This window comes from Narcine bancroftii, chromosome 6 (assembly GCF_036971445.1).
Source record: "Narcine bancroftii isolate sNarBan1 chromosome 6, sNarBan1.hap1, whole genome shotgun sequence".
Lineage (NCBI taxonomy): Eukaryota > Metazoa > Chordata > Chondrichthyes > Torpediniformes > Narcinidae > Narcine > Narcine bancroftii.
In genome coordinates, this window is record NC_091474.1 from 80,802,715 (window position 1) to 80,827,146 (window position 24,432).

General features: G+C 41.6%; 1 protein-coding gene across 5 annotated transcripts in view; it reads right to left on the reverse strand.

Moving 5' to 3' along the window:
• Positions 1–24,432, reverse strand: part of csgalnact2 (chondroitin sulfate N-acetylgalactosaminyltransferase 2) — a 66,076-nt gene that overhangs the window by 28,296 nt on the left and 13,348 nt on the right. For 3 of the 5 annotated variants that reach the window (XM_069885498.1, XM_069885501.1, XM_069885502.1), the window contains exon 2: positions 6,628–8,050. In XM_069885498.1, the coding sequence (XP_069741599.1) occupies positions 6,628–7,303 (676 nt within the window). In that variant the 5' untranslated portion in view covers positions 7,304–8,050. Of the gene's footprint in view, positions 1–6,627; positions 8,051–20,468; positions 20,634–22,878; positions 23,024–24,432 lie in introns of those variants that run through there. The other 2 variants (XM_069885499.1, XM_069885497.1) reach the window with 2 other exon arrangements.

Here is a 24,432-nt window from a genome sequence, read left to right on the forward strand (position 1 = left end):
GACTGTAGGTTAATTGGGGTATTTGGGTGGCATGGGCTCTATGTCGAGATTAAATTAACTTAAATGAATGAGCATTTGTTCTTCTTCACTCAACCGTAAGGAGTTTGTACATTCTCCCCATGTCTGCGTGAGTTTTCTCCAGGGGCTCCCACCATTCAAAACGTACAGGGGTTGGATGATAATTGGGTGTGATTTGGCTGCGCGGGCTCATGTTACTGTGCTCTATGTCTAAATTTAAATTTAACATTTAATTTAAATGTTAAATTTAAAGCTACTCACTGATTTTGAACGTTGCAATAATGATCACAAAACAAGCAATAAAGAGATATAAATGTAGCTCCAGATAAATTTGGGGACTTCATCTCTGATGCAGCGGGATAAGATGGCAGATTAAATTGCTGCTCGAGGACTATGGGTCAAGGTTTCACAGATCAAACCTCTTCATTTCTCACAGCTGCTTATGTGTTTTTTTATGAAAGACTACCATATTTGACTATAAAGCAACAATAACTACACATCAAATTAATTAAACATTCCAATCTATGGCAATGTGTTAGTCAATATAGCGAGGTTAAATAAAACAAACATTTGGCCAGATGCCTACCAGAGGAGAAAAGTATTTGAAGCCAGAAGCCAAATACTTTCAAACTCGATTGAAAAACATAACCAGAACTAGAAGGAACATAACCAGAGAGGAATGATAGGATGGGGTGGTGGTGTAAAGGGAAAGCTCTTCCTTCTTTTTCCTAATGTAAGGGGCATCAGGCAACACTCATGGCAATTCTTTGTTTGCTTATGGGAGACAAAATTTGAGGTACTTCATGTATATTAGATTTTAATGTATTCTTTAAGGTGAAGGTTCCATTACGGTCACGTAATACTACGTAACATACATGAAATTCTTTAACTTTGACAACTATAAGGAAGACAGAGAGTCGCCACTTTGTCAAACACCCCTCACAGAAATGAGGTCACAGCAAGGAGCAAACTCACGACCCCTGGTTTACAAGACCTGTGGACTAACCACTGAGCTATCAGAATCTCTTATCAGAGCCTATTACATGACAGTGAAAGGAACCTTTGAAATTTTGAAGGTGATGGATGGTTTGGGGACAGGCGAGAGGTTGAGTGTTTGTGGGGAGACTATCATTAAAATAGTGGAAGCTGCTTGAAAGGTAAAGTTTGGAAAACTGAGTGACAACAGAAAAATAATAATCAGGACAATGGAAAGCAGTAGCCTCAAAGTTATATTACTGGATTACTATCCTGAGGGGTAGATTGGTGATCTGGAAAACTGAGTTTGATCAATATTATACCAGCTGGCAAATTCACGCTGTTCACTATGCTCTTCAGGGAAATTGTCCAATTCACCCAATATCTGCAGACAACTTATCCCTACAACATGGCAATGCTGATCTAGCTCGTGATGCTCATATCCCATGAATGAAATGATAAAGAAAAACAACAAATCAAAAAGAAATTCCATGCAAATGTTTCAACAACAGGAAAAGAAAAATGGAGATCCAAAACCATTAGTTATTACTAATCCATGGCCACGATTAATAATATCAGTAAGATAGTGGCCAACAGAAAGGTCAAAGGAAGAAAGTGCTAAGATACCAACTCAGTTTTCAGGTGGCTCTGGATGACACAATCGTACAAGGATTGTATGACAGTGAGCAGAGGTTATTACTAAAGAGGAAAAGCAAAGTCACACATTTTTGTTTAACAGTAGCTTGATAAAATTTTGTTGATGTTATGATGCTCAGACAATAGCTCATATTTTTGGAGTGTGTGTCAAGATGCAGCAGCTTTTTAATATCTCCTCACCCTTACTTCTTTAGATAAAACTCCGCCTACAATGTGCATTGCAGGCAACGAACACCTTGAACCAAAGTCCAGGCAATCAGAATTTGTGGTCATGAACAAGTGATGAACTTCAGTGTTAGCCGCAGCGTCATAAAGCAAACAATTCATATTATAACCATCTTACAACATGACTATAAAAAAATTAAAATAATCGTGCACGAAAAGTGAGGCAGCGTCTTTGGTTCATTGATTATTCAGGAATCTGATGGTAGCGGGGAAGAAGCTGTCCTTGTGCCGCTGAGTGCTCGTCTTTAGGCTCTTGGACCTTTTTCCAGATGGTAGCAGTGAAGAGGACATGGCCTGGGCGGTGGGGGTCTTTGAGGATAGAGGCTGCTTTTTTAAGCCACTGCCCCATGTAGATGTCCCGATGGAGTGACGTCTGATGCCTGTGATGTTTCAGACTGAGTTAACAACCCTCGGGAGTTTATTCTCGTCCTGAGTTATTGCCTCCGTACCAGGCAGTGATGCAACCAGGGAGAATGCTCTCCATGGTACACCTGTGGAAGTTTATGATAGTCTCTGGCAACATACCGAATCTCCTCTGGCACCTCACAAAGCCTTGTAGCCGGTGAGCCTTCTTTGTGATTGCATCAACGGGAAGGCTCCTGGATAGATCCTCAAAGATGTTGACACCAGGAATTTGAAGTTCTTGACCCTCTCCACTACTGGGCCTTCAATGAGGACTGGGTCATGTTCTCCTGACTTCCTCCTGGTCCATAATCATCTCCGTGGTTTTGCTGATGCTGAGTGCAAGATCGCTGTCGTTACACCATTCAACGAGCTGAACTACCTCCCTCCTGTATGCTTCCTCACTATGGTGTCATGAGCGAACGTACATAGCATTGGAACTGTGTCTGGCCCCAGCCATGGGTGTATAATGAGTAGAGCAGTGTGCAAACCCGCATCCTTGGGGTGCACCTGTGTGGGTAATCAGTGAGGAGGAGACTTTGTTTCCAATTTGTACTGACTGTGGCTTTCCAATGAGAAAGAATCCAGTTGCAGAGAGAGGTACTGAGGCCTAAAGTTTGTAGCTCCTTGAGGAATAATGGTATTGAAGGCCAAGCTGTAGTTGATGAAGAGCAGCCGTATGTATGAATTGCTGTTTTTGAGGTGATCCAGAGCTGAGTGGAGAGCCAGCGATATTTCATCTGCTGTGCAGCGATTGTGACGACAGGCGAATTGCAGCGGGTCCACATCTTCGCTTTGGTACATGTTAATCCTGGCCATGACCAGCCTCTTGAAGCATTTCATCACAGTAGAAGTTAATGCTACTGGACACAATTCTTCTTGGGTACTGGGATGATTGATCCCCTTTTGGAGCAGGTGGAAACCTCTGACTGTAGCAATGATAGGTTGAAAGTATCTATGAATTCTCCAGCGAGTTGGTTGGCATCGATTTTCAGTACCCGTCAGGACCTGAAGTCTCGCGAGGGTTCAAGCTCTTGAATGATTTTCTGACGTTATCCTCAGAGACAGATATCACAGGGTCCTCAGCCTTTTCAGGGATTCTAGTAGCATTGTTTGGCTCTTCTTCTCAAAGCAGGCATACAAGGTGGTGTTCCTCAGGGATCAGTGCTGGAACCATTGTTGTTTGTCATCCATATCAATGATCTAGATCAGTGGTTCTCAATCCTTTTCTTTCCACTCACATACCACTTTAAGTATTCCCTCTCCCATAGGTGATTAGTAAGGGATTGGTTAAAGTGGCAATTGAGGGAAAGAAAAAGGTTGAGAACCACTGATCTAGATCATTGATATGGATGACAGACAACAATGGTTCCAGCACTGACCAATTGAGTCGTTATGTGCACGGTTTCATAATTCCAAAGAAAATGGGCCAATGGCAATTTTTCTCAAGCAAAATATTTCAGTAACAATTGGGTCTAGAGCAGTGTCTCTCATCCTTCCCTTCCCACTCACAGACCACCTTAAGCAATCCGTTACTAATTACAGAGCACTAATGTCATCGGGATTACTTAAAGTGTTATGTGAGTGGAAAGAAAAAGGCTGAGAACCACTGATCTAGATGATAATGTGGTAAATTAGATCAGATAATTTGCAGATGACACTAAGACTGGAGGCATTGTGTCAGTGAAGAAGGTTTTCAAAGCTTGCACAGGAATTCAGGACCAGCTGGAAAAATGGGCTGTACAATTGCAGATGGAATTTAATGCAGACAACTGTGAGATGCTGCATTTTTAAAAGACAGACCAAGAAAGGACATACAGGTACTCCCTGACTTGTGACCTATGCGACTTGCATACAATTGCACATACGACTGAATTTTTTTTAAATAAAGAGAAAATATAAAACCTAACACGATTACGGTGAAAATAGAGCCTATCTATGATGGCCACCATGTTGGCTGGTCGACAACCTCTTGCGAGAACTGGTCTTAGTGGCTACCACATTGAGATAGTTCACTGCATTTTAACTCCTTTTGTCCCATTTTTCAAAATTCTGTTGCTCAATACTCTGACAGTCAGGCACATTTTAGAGGCCAGGGTGCTCATGGTCCGCAGCAAAAGAGAGAATGAGAAGGATTCGGAGATAGAGAACGGAAAGAAGTTGATAGTTTTACTCTTCAGTATCACAGGTAGGGCAATTCCCCGACACATGTCCATTCCGACATACGACTGATCATCCAGAATGGAACATGACGAATGTCAGGGAGTACCTGTACATGGTAAATGGTAGGGCACTGAGGAGGGATCTGAGAATGCAGATACATAATTCTCTGAAAGTGGCATCACAGGTGGATAGGGTTGTAAAGAGAGCTTTTAGCATATTGTATAGGAATTGGGATGTCATGGAAAAGTTGTAGAAGACACTGGTGAGGCCATATTTGGAGCATTGTATGTAGTTTTAGCCACCTAACTACAGGAAAGATATCAATAAGGTAGAAAGAGTGCAGAAAAGAATATTTGGATGATGCCTGGCCTTCAGGAACTGAGTTACAGGGCAAGGTTAAACCAATTAGAACTTTATTCCCTGGAGCATAGAAGAATGAGGGGAGATTTAATAGAGATATTTAAAATTAAGAGGGGGATATGTAGGTTGGCTTTTTCCCTTGAGGGTAAGTGAGATACAACCCAGAGGACATAGGTTAACATTGAATGGGGAAAAGTTTAGGGGGAATTCACACAGAGTGGTGGGAGTGTGGAACAAGCTGCAAGCTGAAGTTGTGAATGTGGGCTCAATTTTAACATTTTAGAAGAATGTGGACAGGTACATGGATGGGAGAGGCATGAGGGCTATGTACTGGGACTAGGCAAAATAATAGTTTGGCACAGAGTAGAAGGGCCAAAGGGCCTGTTTCTGTGTTGTAATGTTCTGTCTAGTTGTTCATCTGCATGTTTTGCACTGAGGATCGGAGAATGCTGTTTTGTTGGATTGTGCTTGTACAATCACATTTCAATAAATTGATCCGACTTATATGAGAATGGCACCTGCCAACTCAGTTTTACTTCCAGAAGTCTGTAACGCTTTGTATAACACTGCGTTCGAACAGTTTAGTCATTTATACGGTTTGTGTCTCAATTTGTTGAGCAGGCAAGGTGATGTCAAATGAATACATTATGCATTTCTTTTGTTTAAAAAGCATATAATTCAATTTCTGCTCTGGGCCTTTCCAAAATTCCGCGTTCTCACAAGACAACACTGCTGAACAATCAAAGAGCCACACAGGAAATTGCAGGTTCAAAACCTATTTTAGCAATTCAAACACAGGAATCCAGGCTGAAAATAAAGTTGGGGGGGGGGGGGGAGAGGGGGGTCAACTCAGTGACTTGCTCAATATTTATCTCTGAATTATTAATACTGAAAATAGATTATCTGGTCATTATCTCATTTCATACTGGGAGCATAAATATGTCTGAGTTGGTAACCACCAGTTTTTCACACTAATAGTTACCATCTTTCAAAAGCCTTCAATTGGCTGTAAAATGTGTTTTTTGGGGGGTGGGGTGGGGGGAAGGGGTTTGGGAGAGGGACTGGGCTCCAAGGTCATAAATTACATTTCTTAAAAATGCAAGTCTTTCTTTCTATTTCTTAACCGCATGTTGCAAAATATCCTAAAATTAAATAAAAACTGCTGATGCTAGAAATCTGAAAATAAAAAGGAAGTGCTGGAAACACTCAGCAAGTCAGGCTGCATGAGTGGAATGAGAAATGTTTCATGTTCAGAACTCAGAAAGAGAGATGACAGTTTAGGTTTCCGAGGAGGTTGGGGTGAGAGGATGGGAAATAAGGGGCATTTCTCAGCAAAGCTAAAATAAAGTCATTTATTTCCGCCCCCTCTCCCCATCCCAGATATATACTGCAGCACCTCATAGCCTGAATATTGTCTGATCTCGGAAGCTAAGCAGGCTCAGGACTGCCCAGTACTTAAAGGGGAGACCCTAGGAACACCAGGTGCTGTAGGTTTTTATGAGGGGTGCTGGACAAAGTGGCGAATCTCTGTCTGCCTAACGGTAGAGAAAAGTTAAAGAATTTCATGTATGTTACATTCTAAATGTAGTGTTACGTGACAACAATGGAACCTTCACCTTTACTTGATATCATCCTTCTTTAATCTTGATAAAGGGCCCGACTCAAAACACTGACCATTTCTACCCACAAATGTTGCTTGACCTGCTTAAAACTCCAGCATCCACAGTTTTTATTATCACAGGGCCATTGAGACCAGACTAGGCTTTATCTGCAACACATTGCTAATACTGCTATTGTGTAGTTTGTATAAAATATTGAATACTGCACCTTCCACAAAGTCATTCTCAGTGTAGGTTTGCTTCTGCGACCTGTTGTCGTCATCATCCTCCTCATTGTCCTCAACGTTAGCCTCCTCTTCCTCAGGGTTATTCAGCACCTCCAAGCCAGCCTCGATGGCTTCAGCAAAGTCATCCCGTCGATCTTTCCTCACCACTTTCTCCTCTGGGTGCCGGGTCAGCCCCATCTCTAGCTGGTACACTTTATTCAGAGTGAAGCTTTCAAAAGGCACCACCGCGTACTCGCTGGGCACCCTGGCACCCACGCTAACCTCAGCCTTATCAATCTGAGAGTGCAGAAACTCCAACAGATCGTTGGGCAGAGTCTCCTTGCTGTTCGGTGCTCCTCCCGTGTTTTGAGATGGTCCTTTTTTCTCTTGTACATTTTTCAGCTTCTCACTCATTTCCAGCAACTCCTGCTTCAGTTGGGTGATCTGGCGTTTGAGGCTTGCAGCCCGAGTCAGGTAGTGCTCCTCCTGTTCCTGAAGAAGAGCTTGATAATACTCTTTACCGTACTGTTTGCCTGGGATGCCAAGGAGGAGGGAGTCACTATCTGGCCGAGGGGTGCATTCCAACAAGTACAACAGGGAAATGAGACTGAAAAATAGAGCAAGGCTCAGCACCAGGCGCCTTGTCCAAACTTTGATTAATAGGCTTCGGCGAGGCATTACTTCAACAACGATGGCACACTCCACTCAAGCTTACTCCAATTGAGATACAGAAAGAATAAAGTAAAGGAGCATACAATGTTGGCAGTGGATCCAATGTGAATGAAATTTGGTTTCCTCCAAAGTTCACAAAAACACAAAATAAACCAATCCAAAGGAGTTTTAGGGCTTGTCCTCAGCAGTGGGGTAGTACGATGAATAAAGAGCTTTGAACCAAGTGCAATTCAGATGATTCAACAATCCTTCAGTACAAAAAAATGGACCCTGGCCATGGTTTATCTCTTCTCTGAAAGAGAGCTCCAATCCATTCCCAGCAAGGCTCCTTTTACTGGCCAACGGATTTTCATGGAGTGGCGCCAGTTCCGTTTTATTGGAATGAGCCTACAGTCTATTTGCTTGAAGTTGAAGGAAGCAATTTCCAGTGAAGTTGGGAGCCAATCAAGCTTCATGCAGGCAAGGCAAACCTCAAAGGGTAACTGCTGACAAAGAACAGGCAACTGAACAGTTTAATGCACCTAATTAAACAGGTCAGACTTTTGAAGTAGCTAAAGCCCAGTGAAAATACTTAATAGGGTGCAGATCACCAGATGCCATGATGTCAAAAAGAAAAAGAACTTTAGAGTGTTTGTTAAACAGCCTTGATTTTTCCATTAATTATGATGGGCTTCACAGTAGCTTGTTGCTGGCTGTCTTTATCCAGGGTTTATTTGCTGGCTTGACATGGATTACTGACCTTGGAGTCTGTACCTGGAAAGAACAGAGAGAAAATAAATAAAATCAGGTTAAAGTTGTAGGGGGGGGGGGGGGGAATGTTCCTTTCAGGACAGCAAAAGCAACATGCACAGCTTTAAAGATTCAGTAACACTGAGCTAATAACTCCATTGGCAGATATTTAAGCATGAGTAACATCCTTCACATAAAAAAAACCATAACTTGAATTTATACATCACTTTTAATGTTTAAAATACCTCAAAGTGTCTCATAGCAGAGTAATCAAACAAACTTTGATTCTTGGAGCTCATCCTACGGTGAACAACTTTTCTGTTACGGACAATGGTTATGTAAAGATAAACAATGTTGACAACAGACTCAGATTTCAGAGTACATACATGACATCACATACAACCCTGAGATTCTTTTTCCTGCCTTAATCTTGATTGGACTTCTGTTGGTTATATGGACTGACAGAGGAGGAGCAAAGACAAATGAGGAAATCTTGAGACTAGACTAGTGAAAGCATGTCCAGTAATGGAGCAGCAATGGAAATCTGTAATACACACTAGATCAGAATTGGTGAATCATAAAGATCTGAGTGGATGTAGAAGGTTGAGGAGATAGGAAGAACAAGGCCAGAGAGGAACTTGAGCACAAGGATAGAAAAATTAACTGAAGGAATTTTGTTCTAACTTCTCAAATACATTATCAGTTACAAAAGAAAACAAACAATGTTAGAATGAAACATTTTCACAATACAGTAAAACCCTGGTAACCAGAATCCAAGCAAATGGCAACGTCAAGCAACCTGCAAAATAAAATCATGGAAAATAAATTTTAAAAGTTAAAATAAATAAGAATAAAATAATAGGTTAAAAAACATCTCAAATTTAACATTTTAAATGTTCTTTGGTGAAGATGGGAGCAAATATTCATTGGTCATACTTTGCTCATAGCAGCTGTTTGAATAAAGATATGTGAAATAGCAATGGCATCACCCAGAATAAAGTACTGGTTAATGCCTGTTGTCGTTGAGGTGACTTTAAAAGTGTCTCCTTTTTCCTGTTTAGTAAGAGTTGCCTTGTTCAGAAGCTTTATTTGTAATTTATGGGTGGGGGGGGGGGGGTAATAATCCATAATTTATCTTCCGGGCATCTGGAGGTTTCTCCCCCTACATGAAGGGAAGGAACCTGCAGTTGCATCGATAGTTAAATGTTTTCCAAGAATTTGATTGAAAATAAGGTAAAATGCTTTGAAGTTTATATGTTCATGCAAGTGAAGTTTATTCAGTGTAAGTACAGTCTGTTATTTTTGTCTTTTAAGCCGTTTATTCTTAATGCGGGTATATTAGTTAGGCATTGTATGAACAAGTATCAAGCAACCAGAAAATACACTTATCCGGCATCTACCAATCCCCATAGGTGTTGGCTATCAGGAGTTTTACGGTATAAAACAACAGAAATAACCTCAATAAAACTTAGAAAAGTGATACAATGCACTTGCATTATAAACAATTGAATGCAAGCAGAACTGGCAGATTTCCTATGATTCCCTTATGGACTCCAGTTTCAGTGCAAGGACAGAGTTTAGATGTCAGAATCCAAAGTAGAAGGGGCCTCTCAGAAGGGGGTTCAACTTTAAACCTTTATCCTGCATTGAAGAAAATCTTTGATGCCAATTTAATTACATGAGGAAAGTTTGATTTTCCTCATTCGAATTTACTTCCATACAAACAAGTTTCTTCAAACATCAAATATTTCCAAACCTCCAAACATCTAGAACTAAGGAGCTCATCCTAGTTGTTGATCCCTGACTCCTAGGGTGAACAACTTTTCTGTTATGGACAATGGTCATGTAAAGATAAACAATGAAAAAATGTTGGTGACAGACTCAGATTACATACATGACATCACACAGACATCACATACCACCCTGACATTCTTTTTTCTGCCTTAATCTTGATTGGGCTTTTGTGGTTGAAGCAACCATGTAACCTATTTGCCTACCAGCTTCTGACAGTTTCTCAGTGGTATCCAAGTTTAGCAATAAGAATAGTCAAAACCAACCATTTTGACATTTGTGGTAGAAGTTCCAGTCAGGAATGATGGCTGACCTTAAACCTATCAGGTCGATGCCATCATGGAATTAGAGCACAGTGATCTGTACCTTTTACTATCTGCCAAACAAAAATTAATTTCAACTTTTTATAAAATTTACCCCAATCTCAACAGCTTTTCAGTTTTCATCCAATTCAAATTTATTATCTCGTGTACCAATGAAGAGTGAAAATGTTTGTGATGCAAAGAAGTGCTCCTTAAAGAGCCTCTATCGCCTGTAGTTGGGTCTTCCTCCAGAGGAATAGTTCTCTCTGTACCCCATACACTTGCAAGAAGATATACTACCAGAAGTATTGGACACTATGAGTTGAAGAGGAGAGTGAAACACGAACATCTGCATATACTGTGATGAAGTAAAAATACACCGAAATGCTGGAGGAACTCAGCTAGTCTTTCAGCGTTTGTAAGAGGCAAAGATAATATTGCTGACATTTCGAGCCTGAGTCCTTCTTCAAGGAATAAGCAAAGAATAAAGCACAATCAGGAAAAATCAGAAAATCTCAGAATAGAGACAGTGCTGGCTGGGGGAGGAATCCAGACTGACGAAAGGTGTTATTTGGAATATGGGAGGGAGAGGTGAGAATTAATTTTGTCTGTGTGAAAGGCAACAGGAAAAAGGGAGAGAGACAGAGCTGGGGAAAGACAGCAGGGGAAGAAGCAAGGGGTAGGAAGGTCAATATCAATATCAATGGAGGGTGCCCAGTCAGAAGATGTGTTGTTCCTTCAATTTTCGGATGGTCTCAGTCTGACAGTGCATAAGACCAAGGAGAGACATGTCAACAATGGAACAGGAGGGGGAATTGAAATGGGTGGCCACTGGGAGATCTGAGATTGAGGAGGAGAAGCAGGCTATTATCAATGGACATCAAGTGAAGCAAGAAATTTAGCTCAGAGAGATAAAAGAATTACTTTGTGACCCAGATTTAATTAAATGCACTCGTCGACAAACAGACCTATCATATCAAATAATGTGCAATAAAAACATGCCACCTCAATTTTTATAGCAGACATTGATGGTGAAAGAAACAAGACACGAGGTTTGCCTTGTAGCTACAAAACAAAAGAATTCTAACAAGAATTTGGCTGTTTCCCTTCCAGTTGATGTCGTGCAATTAGAAAAAGTTCCTTCCTTTTTTGAACCAACATGAGCTAATCTGAAGACACGTCTCAGACTGTAAATTCTGGAATCCAGAAGACTGCATTAAGCTTCAGGTCCAGCATCTGCAGTTGAACTTCCTCTAACAATTTCAGAGCACGGAGGCCATGACATAACAAATCTACTTTTCCTCTGAGCATGCATCATTCTTCAGTCAGCTCAGGAACTGCATTGATGTTGGCCCCTTGTGGCGGGAAGAAAGTGCACTGGGCTGTAGAAAACGTGGTGAGTTTCCAGTTTACCAAACACGCCAGCAGTATTAGTAAGCCCTTAATATCTTCAGTACTAGCCAGTGCAGTGCATATTCAACAGTCCTGCACTCCAGAAATCCAACATCATACACTTGGCCATCATAGTTTCAAAGGTCTCTCTTTGCTTTTCTGCTGAAATAACTTACAAGTACATCTCATATGGTTTTGGTTTATCTCCTTACAATCCCTTTTTTGCATTAACACATCATCCCTTGTGTTCTCTAATCAGTCCTTCCCTCTAAACCACTCATGACCTAACCTGATGCTTTACACTATACCACTATTATCGCTAGGTCCTTTCAAACAGCCGTGTAGAATGGGGTTAACCAGTTAGCACCCCAGTTACAGGGCAGTTAGAAAGGGTCCAACCCGGTCAAACCTGTCGGTACTCAACCAGGTCCCTGACCTATTTCAGAGGAAGTCAGGGAACCCAGTTAAACTTACCTAGGTCTTGTCGACGGGTGATTTGAACAGGAAAATGGCTGACCTGCCTTTTCTGGTAACATCAGCAGTTGCATGTGCACGTCACCAGGTAGCCAGCATCTGAACATCCGGCAGTACTTGCGGGAGCGGGATCCCCCCTTAAATTGCCAGGTCCATCTCCCTCCAATCATACCTGGGTCCCAGGAGGGCTACTGAGGTGCTGCAATTTAAAAGGGGCTACTTTCCCCTTGTTTTTTGGCTTAAACACGGCCAGTCTCTCACCCCCATGAGAGTCCGCTGAGAGTCCGTATGTCAAATTGGGTTCTCCCTCCAGACGTACAGCCTTGCCAGCACATTTACCTGGATTTTCAGTTGAGATGTCATGAGAGTTTATTATAAGGCCTCACTTGCAATATGGGGTAGTTTTTAGCTCCTTATTTAAGAAAGGATGTGCTGGCATTAGAAAGGGTTTGGAGAAGATTCACAAGAATGATTTCTGGAAAGAAAGGATTAGCCACATGAGGAATGTTTGATGGCTCTTGGAGTAGTCCTTGGAGTTCAGAACAAATTCCAAAACCTGGGCCTCTGCAACTGGATCCTTGACTTCCTCATCAGAAGACCACAGTCAGTATTAATTGGAAACAACATCTTCTCCTCACTACAATCGACACAGGCACACTTCAAGGATGCGTGCTTAGCCCACTGCGCTACTCGCTCTATACCCATGGCTCGGCACAATTCAAATGCCATCTACAAATTTGCCGATGATACTGCAGTCATTGGTAGAATCTCAGACAGCAATGAGGAAGAGCACTGGAGGGAGATAAATCAACTAGTTGAGTGGTGTCACAACAACAACCTTGCACTCAAAGTTAGGAAAACTATGGAGCTGATTGTGGACCAGGAAGGTGAAATCAAGAAAACACAATCCAGCCCTCATTGAGGGGTCAGCAATTTCACATTCCTGGGTGCAAACATCTCCGTGGATCTGTCCTGGGGCCTCCATGTCGATGACATCACAAAGAAGGCTTGCCAGCGAAGTGAGGATTTTGAAAAGATTTGGTATGTCACCTAAAACCCTTGCAAATTTCTACAGGTGTACTGTGGAGAGCATTCTGTCTGGTTGTAGACTGGGCAGCATCACTGTCTGGTGTGGAGATGCCAATGGACAAGACAGGAAAAATACTACAGTTGAGAACTCAGCCAGCGCCATCACTGGGCATTAGTCTTCACTCCAGCAAGGACATTTATTTTTAAATGTAATTTATAACACTGTAATTCTGCCACAAAACAACTAATTTCTTGACATGTTTATGACAATAATTCTGAACGAGGGTGGACCTCTTAGAAGCATTTTGAATGTTGAAAGGCCGAGACAGAGTAGATGTGACAAAGTTGTTTCCCATGGTAAGGAAGTCAAGGACAAGAGGGCACAAGAGTAGCATGGTTGTTGGTGTAGCAGTTAGCGCTAGCGATTGGGACCGGGGTTCGAATCCCGTGCTGTCTGTAAGGTGTTGGTACTATCTCCCTGTGTCTGCATAGGTTTCCCCCAGGGACTCCGGTTTCTTCCCACCATTCAAAAAGAACTGGGGGTTGTAGGTTAATTGGATGTAATTGGGCAGCATGGGCTCGTGGGCCAAAATGACCTATTACCGTGCTGTATGTCAAAATTAAAAACAGTTAAACAACTTTAGGATTGAAGGACACCCATTTAAAACAGAGATGTGAAGCCATTTTGTTTAGCCAGAGTGGTGAACCTCTGGAATTTGCTACCATAGGCAGCTGTGGAAGCCAGATCGTTGGGGGTATTTAAGGTTCTATATATTTATGATTTTATAGTTTTATCATAAACACAAGTACAAAATACAGATGAAATTAAATCCTTCTTGCTGCAGTGACACATTCATGTGAATTAAAATAACACTGAACAATGAGAGGAAAAATAGACAAATGGATAGTCAAATGGATTGAACATTGGCTGAAAGGGAGAGGCCAGAGAGTGGTAGTGGATAATTGTCTGTCAGGTTGGAGGCCGGTGACCAGTGGTGTGCCTCAAGGATCTGTATTGGGCCCATTGATGTTCGTTATATACATTAATGATCTAGATGATGGGGTAGTGAATTGGATTAGTAAATATGTAGACGATACTAAGATAGGTGGAATAGTGGATAATGAAGAAGGTTTTCAAGGATTGCAGAGGGATTTGGGCTGCTTAGAAAAGTGGGCTGAAAAATGGCAGATGGAATTTAATGCTGATAAGTGTGAGGTGCTTCATTTTGGTAAGAAGAATCAGAATAGGACATACGTGGTAAATGGGAGAGCATTGATGAATACAGAAGAGCAGAAAGATTTAGGAGTAACGGTACATCGTTCCCTGAAGGTAGAAACTCACGTGAATAGGGTGGTGAAGAAGGCTTTTAGTATGCTGGCCTTTATCAATCATTGCATGGAATATAGGAGTTGGGAGGTGATGTTGAGATTGTATAAGACGTTGGTGCGGCCTCATTTGGAGTTCTGTGTGCAGTTCTGGTCGCCTAATTATAGGAAGGATATAAACAGAGTGGAGAGAGTGCAGAGAAGGTTTACCAGAATGTTACCTGGGTTTAAGCATCTAGAGTATAGGGAGAGATTGGACAGATTAGGTCATTATTCTTTGGAGCGTAGAAGGTTGAGAGGGGATTTGATAGAAGTATTTAAGATTATGAAAGGGATAGACAGAGTGGATGTGGATAGACTATTTCCGTTAAGAGGAGGAAAGATTAAAACAAGAGGACATGAGTTAAGAATTAAGGGGCAGAGGTTTAGAGGTAACATGAGGGGGAACTTCTTTACTCAGAGAGTGGTAGCCATGTGGAATGATCTTCCGGGAGAAATAGTGGCGGCGGAGTCAATTGTATTATTTAAGAAAATGTTGGGCAGGTATATGGATGAGAAGAAGATGGAGGGTTATGGGCATTGTGCAGGGAGGTGGGACTAGAAAGGGGTGTTTGGTTCGGTGCGGACTAGAAGGGCCTAATGGCCTGTTTCCGTGCTGTAAATTGTTATGTTATGTTATGTTATGACAGTGCAAAAAATGTTGTTTCAATTGTGTGACAGATCTTTAGTGGACCATTTAATTTTCCATTTTAATTCAAGATTCCAACTTTTAAAGACACAGTAAAACCCCTAGTACCCGTCACCTCTGGGGATTGGTGGATGCCAGATAAGTTAATTATCCAGTTGCTAGCACCAAAGAAGAGGTACAAGGACTGCCTAAAGAAATCTCTTGGTGCCTGCCACATTGTCCACCGCCAGTGGGCTGATATCGCCTCAAACCGTGCATCTTGGCGCCTCACAGTTCGGCGGACAGCAACCTCCTTTGAAGAAGACCGCAGAGCCCACCTCACTGACAAAAGACAAAGGAGGAAAAACCCAACACTCAACCCCAACCAACCAATTTTCCCTTGCAACTGCTGCAACCGTGTCTGCCTGTCCCGCATCGGACTTGTCAGCCACAAACGAGCCTGCAGCTGACGTGGACATTACCCCTCCATAAATCTTCGTCCGCGAAGCCAAGCCAAAGAAAGACAAGACAAGAGATTGCTTGTTGAGTGATTGGTGAACTAACAGTGAAGCATGCCAATTTTAAACTTCCATATTATTACCTGTTTATCTTCTGCATGATTATGCCGGTTGCTTGAGGCTGCCAGTCACTTGAATTTTGGACAACAGGGGTTTACTGTAATTTGAACATTCTCCTTTCTCAGGCTCCATCAAGCTTATTCAACCAGTTGAGATCCTTCTACAGAAGTCTGACTAAAACTACCAAGGTCCAGACAGCAGTTCAGAATAATCTTAGGGTTATTATGTTTTCAGGCAGCACGGTTGGCGTAGTGGTTAGCACAACACTTATACAGCGTCAGCGACCGGAATTGAGGTTTGAATCTCGCACGGTCTGTAAGGAGTTTGAACATTCTCCCTGTGGAGTTTGTACATTCTCCCTGTGACTGCATAGGTTTTCTTCAGGGGCTCTGGTTTCCTCCCACTGTTCAAAAACGTACCGGGGGTGTAGGTTAGTGGGGTGTAAATTGGTCAGCACAGGCTTTTCGGCAGTAATATGCTGTTATCATGCTGTATGTCTAATTTTTTTTAAATTTAATTTAAAATGACCTAACCAATGCCATTAGTCAAGCACACTGGTCAGACCTGTGTCTTTGATGTCTACCATTCAATGGTGGTCAGCTCACCTTTATTGATTCATAATGTAAAGTGATTGATCTCCCGAATGTGATTCTCAGAATCAACAATGAAGAAGGGTCATACAGAAGCAATAACTGAAATGTCAATGGAAGTTAGACTTTTTTCCCCTTAGGTCCACAACAGTAATTGAGTTCTCACCTGTCAATCAGCATTAAATAATAGCTATCAAAAGTACCATCAAGTCCCCTGAACATTCTACACCAAGGTTGTTGGTTGCTGGGAGGCCAGCACTTTGGAAATAGCTCCAAGCATTAGCTGAAAGGTTTCGATTCAAGGGATTCAGAATTGAAGCAGTGCCAGGCTTCATTCTCATCATTCTCTTGGATAGTGAGACGAGAATAAAGCAGAATCTCCTTTATAAAAATGCACAGAATGTACTGTGGATCCTGAATGTGGTTGTTCACGTTCCTCTCAAAATTAATCCCAACCAAATTTCCCACGTACCTTTTCACTTGCAAAGGGAATATTAATCTCAGGAACTCTCTACCCAATCCAATCAACAGACTTTAATTAAATAAAATTTTGATATAACTTAAAAGACCTAATCCAAATAACATGCTTAAATTTAAATTTTTAAAAGTTTAAAAATTTAGACATACAGCATGGTAACAGGCCATTTCAGCCCACGTGCCTGTGCCACCGCATTATACCAATTAACCTACAACTCTCAGTACATTTTCAAACGGTGGGAGGAAACTGGAGCCCCCAGAGGAAACCCACGCAGACACAAAAAGAACGTACAAACTCCTTACAGAGAGTGTCGGATTCGAACCATGGTCCCGATCACTAGCGCTGTACAGAGTTGGCCAAGCCCTATGCCAACTGTTCCTCTAGCTCTTTGGAAAAATCTATCCAATTAGTCTCATTCCAAGCAAGCGAAAGAGCAAGAGAAAAAAGTTCTCATCTGTAAGGAATATTTTCAAGTGGATCAGACATTAAGACATGGAAAGCACATAACTTCATCTTCCTCCATTTTGCTGAGAATCTGAATGTACTCAAAATGACAAATTGTTTATGAATTTAGACTCTGGAGTCCTCAAAATATAGCTGGTGAAAATGTGGAAGAAGGGGGAATTGAAGACATAGGGAGGGGAGACTCTATGATACAAAACAAAATATTTTCTGCAGTTGTTGCACCAGGACCCTCCAAATAGCAGATTCCATCCCCAAGAAATTAGAATAGGGTCACAGGAAGCAATTAAATTCTCGCAGTGGTCTTGGAGCCCTGACAGGAGATGAGACTAGCAATTTCTGTCCATTTTTATTTCTTTTGTACAACAGGACCCCTTTACAACTAAGGTAAACAATACATAACTAATTTTATCAAACAACATGGAGAATTTTAATAGGATAGCTTGTAAAGTGCAGTGTTGCGTAACTTTAAAAAAATTAAACAAGTAGATTATTTGCTGGCTGAAAGACATTTCCTTTGGACAGAGTCCAAGTTATTACAAATCTTAAAAGTTGATTGCTGCAGGACTGAAAATGAAGCTCCTTGTGTTCCATCAGAACTTACTGGTATTGAACAATAGATAGATATATTAAACACAACTTTAATGTTATAAATGTCCCAGTGCATCCCAGAAGAACACTGTCAAATAAAATTTGACACGACCACAAATAATAAATGATTAGAATAAGTGTCAAAATGTTTAGTCAAAGTTAAGTTCCAACCATAACAGAAGGGAACAAGCAGAGGACTCAGGCAAGAAGGACTGCCAACAATGGAGCAGCACTGCTAGAATGAAGTCAATTATTGACATCAAGTTATAAAGTAAATGAAATTGCACAATGGAACAGAGGTTTGAGCAGATTTTGAGTTGTAAGCAGATACCAAAGTAGTGATGATTACCAAACACTAACAATATTAAGACAGCATGTGTTTCAAAAGTGAAATGCCTCGAATGTAAATTCGAATGGTTATTTACATTTGCAACAGAATTTGAGCAGACCACGAAGGGCAGCACAGTTAGCGCAACGCCTTTACAGCGCCAGCAATCAGGACCGGACTGGGGTTCAAATCCCTCACAGTCTGCAAGGACTTTGTACATTCGCTCTGTGTCTGCATGGGTTTTCTCCAGGACTCTGGTTTCCTCCCAATGTTCAAAACGTACCAGGGGTTGTAGTTAATGGGGTGTAAATTGGACGCCGTGGACTCGTGGGCTGAAATGACCTGTTACTGTACTTGTATGTCTACGTTAACACTACATCACCTTTGTTGACCTCACCAAAGCCTTCGACACTGTGAGTAGGAAAGGGCTTTGGCAAATACTAGAGCGCCTCGGATGCCCCCCCAAGTTCCTCAACATGGTTATCCAACTGCACGAAAACCAACAAGGTCGGGTCAGATACAGCAATGAGCTCTCTGAACCCTTCTCCATTAACAATGGCGTGAAGCAAGGCTGCGTTCTCGCACCAACCCTCTTTTCAATCTTCTTCAGCATGATGCTGAAACAAGTCATGAAAGACCTCAACAATGAAGACGCTGTTTACATCCAGTACCACACGGATGGCAGTCTCTTCAATCTGAGGCGCCTGCAAGCTCACACCAAGACACAAGAGCAACTTGTCCGTGGACTACTCTTTGCAGACGATGCCACTTTAGTTGCCCATTCAGAGCCAGCTCTTTAGCGCTTGACATCCTGTTTTGCGGAAAGTGCCAAAATGTTTGGCCTGGAAGTCAGCCTGAAGAAAACTGAGGTCCTCCATCAGCCAGCTCCCCTCCATGACTACCAGCCCCCCCACATCTCAATCGGGCACACAAAACTCAAAACAGTCAATCAGTTTACCTATCTCGGCTGCACCATTTCATCGGATGCAAGGATCGACAATGAGATAGACAACAGACTCGCCAAGGCAAATAATGCCTTTGGAAGACTACACAAAAGAGTCTGGAAAAACAACCAACTGAAAAACCTCACAAAGATTAGCGTATACAGAGCCGTTGTCATACCCACACTCCTGTTCGGCTTCGAATCATGGGTCCTCTACCGGCATCACCTACGGCTCCTAGAACGCTTCCACTACCGTTATCTCCGCTCCATCCTCAACATTCATTGGAGCAACTTCATCTCCAACATCGAAGTACTCGAGATGGCAGAGTCCGCAAGCATCGAATCCACGCTGCTGAAGATCCAACTGCGCTGGGTAGGTCACGTCTCCAGATTGGAGGACCATCGCCTTCCCAAGATCGTGTTATATGGCGAGCTCTCCATTGGCCACCGAGACAGAGGTGCACCAAAGAAGAGGTACAAGGACTGCCTAAAGAAATCTCTTGGTGCCTGCCACATTGACCACCGCCAGTGGGCTGATATCGCCTCAAACCGTGCATCTTGGCGCCTCACAGTTCGGCGGGCACCAACCTCCTTTGAAGAAGACCACAGAGCCCACCTCACTGACAAAAGACAAAGGAGGAAAAACCAACACCCAACCCACCAATTTTCCCTTGCAACCGTGTCTGCCTGTCCCTTGCAACCGCTGCAACCGTGTCTGCCTGTCCCGCATCAGACTTGTCAGCCACAAACGAGCCTGCAGCTGACGTGGACATTACCCCTCCATAAATCTTCGTCCGCGAAGCCAAGCCAAAGATGTCTACATTAACATTATATTAGGCCACAATGGTGGTCTTCATCCAAGCATTAGCATCTCATATATTTGTTTTGGTAAAGAATAGTCTAGCAAATTTGAATCTACATCACATCATTATTCTTCTGAGACAAGTTAATAAAAAAAGTAACCTATAAACGGCAGAATTTTACTTATTCAGGAGAAAGGTGGCTGAGATCCCATTCACACACTTCTTTTAAACAACAGCATTCTTGATAGCAAAGTGCAATAACAATAATAAATGCACACAATATGGAAAAAGACACTTGCTCATTAAGTTAATTCCTGAAACTAGTTTTATTATCTTCCTAATTGCAGAGATTCACACAATACCAACATACTATTTTAATGTTTGATACACCCACCCTTTTAAGTGCCTTGTTCCTTTAAACTTTACATCTGGCTTCCACCTTTTCAACATCCCTCCCCCCGAGGTCACAATTAAGCTTATAATTAAGAAAGGTTGCTTCAGATGTAACCTTACATCTGAAGTTAAAGTCATTTATGACAACAAAGGCAAACACTGTGGTGGCAGGGCCAGGCAGCATAGATGAAGCTTTTCCAATTTTTTAAAAAAACTTTAAAATAAGAACCCTCAACAAACAGCTGTGTCTGCTACCAGGCTCTAACTCGGTCTACTTTTCAGATGAATAACGTACCCAAATCAGTCCACTCGTTCTCCAAGCTTGTTCAATTTTGTCTGGAAGGGAAGAAAGGCTCTTCAGTGTCTAACTACAAATGTCTTGCTCAAAGTAAAGCAGCCCATGTGTTTGTCATTACTCAAACCCGCTGCAACTGTCTGCAGCACAGACCTCTAGTACTTTATTTATTTGCTTTCAGTGTTGTCCTAGGCAGGAACCTGCAGCAGTCTGTAAAAACGCTGGATTTTTTTCCTAGCAAATTTGGAGGAGGGGAAGTTCGTAGGAGGGGAAGTTGGTAGGAGGAGGGGCACAAAAGGAAATGTGGATAACTGCTTTCTTGGCAACTGGATCTCTGACAAAACTAAACTCTGCTTCAGAGAACCTAACATTTTTCTGATCTCAAATGTTCCAAATCTCATCTGGTTTCTTTCCAATTTCCTGCTGAAATTATCCCAGATCTGTTAGCAAGATAGAAAAAAATTACAACAAGTTATTTTCAAATATTCTCCTCCATATTGTTCAAACCAAGTCTTTTACCTGAAGGAAGCAGCTTTAAATATGTGATTACACACTGATAATTAAAAGATTTATAACCAACATATACATTAAGCTGCAAGATAAGGAAAATGAAATAAACTATAAAACTAAGCAGAAGTGGGAAAAGGATCTAAACATAAAGATAAAAAATGAAGTGTGGGAAAAGTTATGTTCTGGAACTATGAAGAATACAATAAGCACAAGGTTACGCATGATACAGTATAATTGGTTACACAGGGTATATATCACTCCTCAAAAATTAAAAGAATGGGATTCAACATGATCGGATAGATGTTGTTGCTGTATGAAGGAAATGGAAACAACATTACGTGCAACTTGGGCATGTACGAAAGTGAATACGTTTTGGGAAGAACTAAATCAGATACTAAATTTTCTTTTTCTTTGGCTTGGCTTCGCGGACGAAGATTTATGGAGGGGTATGTCCACGTCTGCTGCAGGCTCGTTGGTGACTGACAAGTCCGGTGCGGGACAGGCAGGCACGGTTGCAAGGGAAAATTGGTAGGTTGGGGTTGGGTGTTGGGTTTTTCTTCCTTTGTATTTTGTCACAAAATAGCATACCAAAAAAACCAGAGATATTTCTTTAAAGTAACAAGAAGTAAAGAATTAGGCCTCAAGTTGGATAAAGTGCAAAATAAAATGCATTATTATAGCCTTAGCAATACCAAAAAAATGCATAATGTCAACTTGGAAAATGAAAGAGAGCATGAGAATACAGCAATGGTACATGGAAATGAATAAATGTATTCCATTGGAAAAAATAACATATAATTAAAAAAATAAAGTCACAATGTTTGAACAAATTTGGGAACCATACATGGAACATATCAGAGAGAGCTTGCCTACGACCTCCATCCCCGAAAAGATTCAGTGTGTAATAAATAGATGATGCATTTTTCTTGTTTATTTTCCTTTGTGTGAAAATATTGTTTTATGGTTAGGGAAAGGGGAAAAAAGTGAGAAAAGACCACTGTGTAAATTTAATGAGAAACGAGATATTAAAAAAAACAACAACTGCCTACACTTTATATCACCCATCACACAAAATCCTGCACAAGGCCCCATTTAGGTATTGCAGCAGGTCCCCACCCCAAATGCTTGCTGAAAGAGGAGGGGGAGAGACACAGATGTTGCTTTGACATATCTCACTTTTATAACATATACATTCTATTTTTTTAATCTTGCAACTATTTACAACTTCCTCATAAATGCATTTCCACTCTCCACCAGAGCTGCAACACAGTGTTGAGCTCCAGATTCTCGCCATTTTAGTCCAAGAGCTTATTTTTCAATTCTCAATTGCATTTAATTCTGACATACATTCCATTATATATCAAAAATGGTTCTACTACCAAAAAGACCAATGTAAAGCTAATTACAAAGAAATTACAATGCAAGTACAATATTTGAGTCATACTGCACAGAAACGTTCTTCGGCCAAATTTGTCCATTCTAACTGAGCACGTTCATTCGTCTGTCTTTGGCAAATATCCCTCTAAACATCTCTTATCCAACTACCTCTCTAAATGTCTTTTGAGCTTTGTAATTAGTTTCCTCTGGCAATTTGCACCACCCTCCGTCTGAAAAGGAGCCCCCTCAATTCCCTTTTAAGTCTTTCCCCTCTCTTCACGGAAATGAATGCTTAAAGTAGCAGTCTAAAACCAAAATACATAAACCAAAACAATTCATTTATAGAGGTCTTTATCACATCATTCTACATATGTGTGGTGGAAAGTGTGCTGACTGACTTTATCGCAGTCTGGTGTCAACACCAATGCCTCTGAGCGATAAGCCCCGCAAAAGGTAGTGGACACAGCCCAGGACATTATGATAAAATCCTCCCCCCATTGAGAACATCGACAGAGAACGTTACCGTTGGGAGAGCAGCAGCAATCATCAAGGACCCACACCACCGAGCACACGCTCTATTTTCGCCGCTACCATCAGGAAAGAGGTATCGGTGCCACAAGACTCGCACCACCAGGTTCAGGAACAGCTGCTCCCCCTCCACCAACAGACTCCTTAACAACAAACTCAATCAGGGACTCGTTTAAGGATTACTTTTGCACTTTATTGATTTGTTTTCCTTTGTATTGCAGTTTGTTTACATTTCTTTATTTGTTTACATGTGTACATCCAGTCAGTTTTGTATTGCCCTGCCAAAGTGGTAATTCTGCCTCGCCCACAGGAAAAAAATTCTGAGGATCTTTTGTAATGTACTCTGACAATAAATATGAATATGAATAATTCTGAAACTTCCATAAATTCCTTTCTGTGCAGCGAAATTGAGGAAATGTTGCATTTAAGCAATGTTTTAATGTGGCAAAACACTTCACAACTCACAAGGAGGGATTATCAAATAAAATATGACAAGTCATATGAAGTCAGGTACAGCATTTTTAACAGGATCATTGCAGCTTCTTCATCCTACTTCATTATAGGAAGGATGTGGAAGTTATGGAGCCGGTGCAGAGATTTACCAGGGTGTTGCCTGGATTGGGAAACAAATTTTATGAGGCAAGGTTGTAGAAATGGGCCTTTTCCCTTTGGAGTGTAACAGGATGAAAGGAGAGAGTAGAGATCTATGAGATTATGAGAGGCATAGATAGGGTGGGCAGCCAGCACCTGCTTCCCAGGGCAGGACTAGCAAACACCAGAGGACATCTGTACAAAGTGAAGGGAGGGAAGTTTAGGTTTTTTATGTAGAGAGATGTGGGTGTCTGGAATGCCTTGCCAGGGGTGGTGGTCAAGGCTAAAACATTGGAAACTCTTAGACAGGCACATAGGTTACAGGGGTAGGGAGGGGTTTACTACTCGTTTTAAGGAATGTATGGGTCGGAACAACATCAAGAGCTGAAAGGCCTGTACTGTGCAATAGTGTTCTATGCTCATACATTGAATTATTCCACAAAAATCTACTGGTAAAAATGTTACTTAAATTTTCACCAGAAGAAGCCGAAAACCCATATATTTTTCAATTCTATACACGACTATTAAAATTTCCCTGATCAGTGAAATAGCCATTAAAAAGTTGCAAGTCTGTGAGGAGAATTGGGATTAGCAACATACCCTTCTCCCTTGCTTTCTGCACACTGAAAATTCTTGACTCAACTTTTAAGTCCTGGCAACAGAAATGGACAAAGCTTCTGAACCACAGAGTGCCAGGGTAATGAATGAACACATCCATGCTTGGTCTGACATCAGGTTCACTCATTATTCGCACTGGAGACTGGTGCCCAGGTGGAGCATGAATATCAGTACTGAATTGACTGAGACCCATGTCCACCTTTGGTGAGGCTCCCAGACCACTGACCAGAGAGGAAATCATGGCTTCTGCACAAAGAAGTCCATCTTCACTACAGCCACCCTTGGCACAAATGCTTTTTTTCCCCCCCACTGTTCATCTTGAGTGCAAACCAGCCAGACA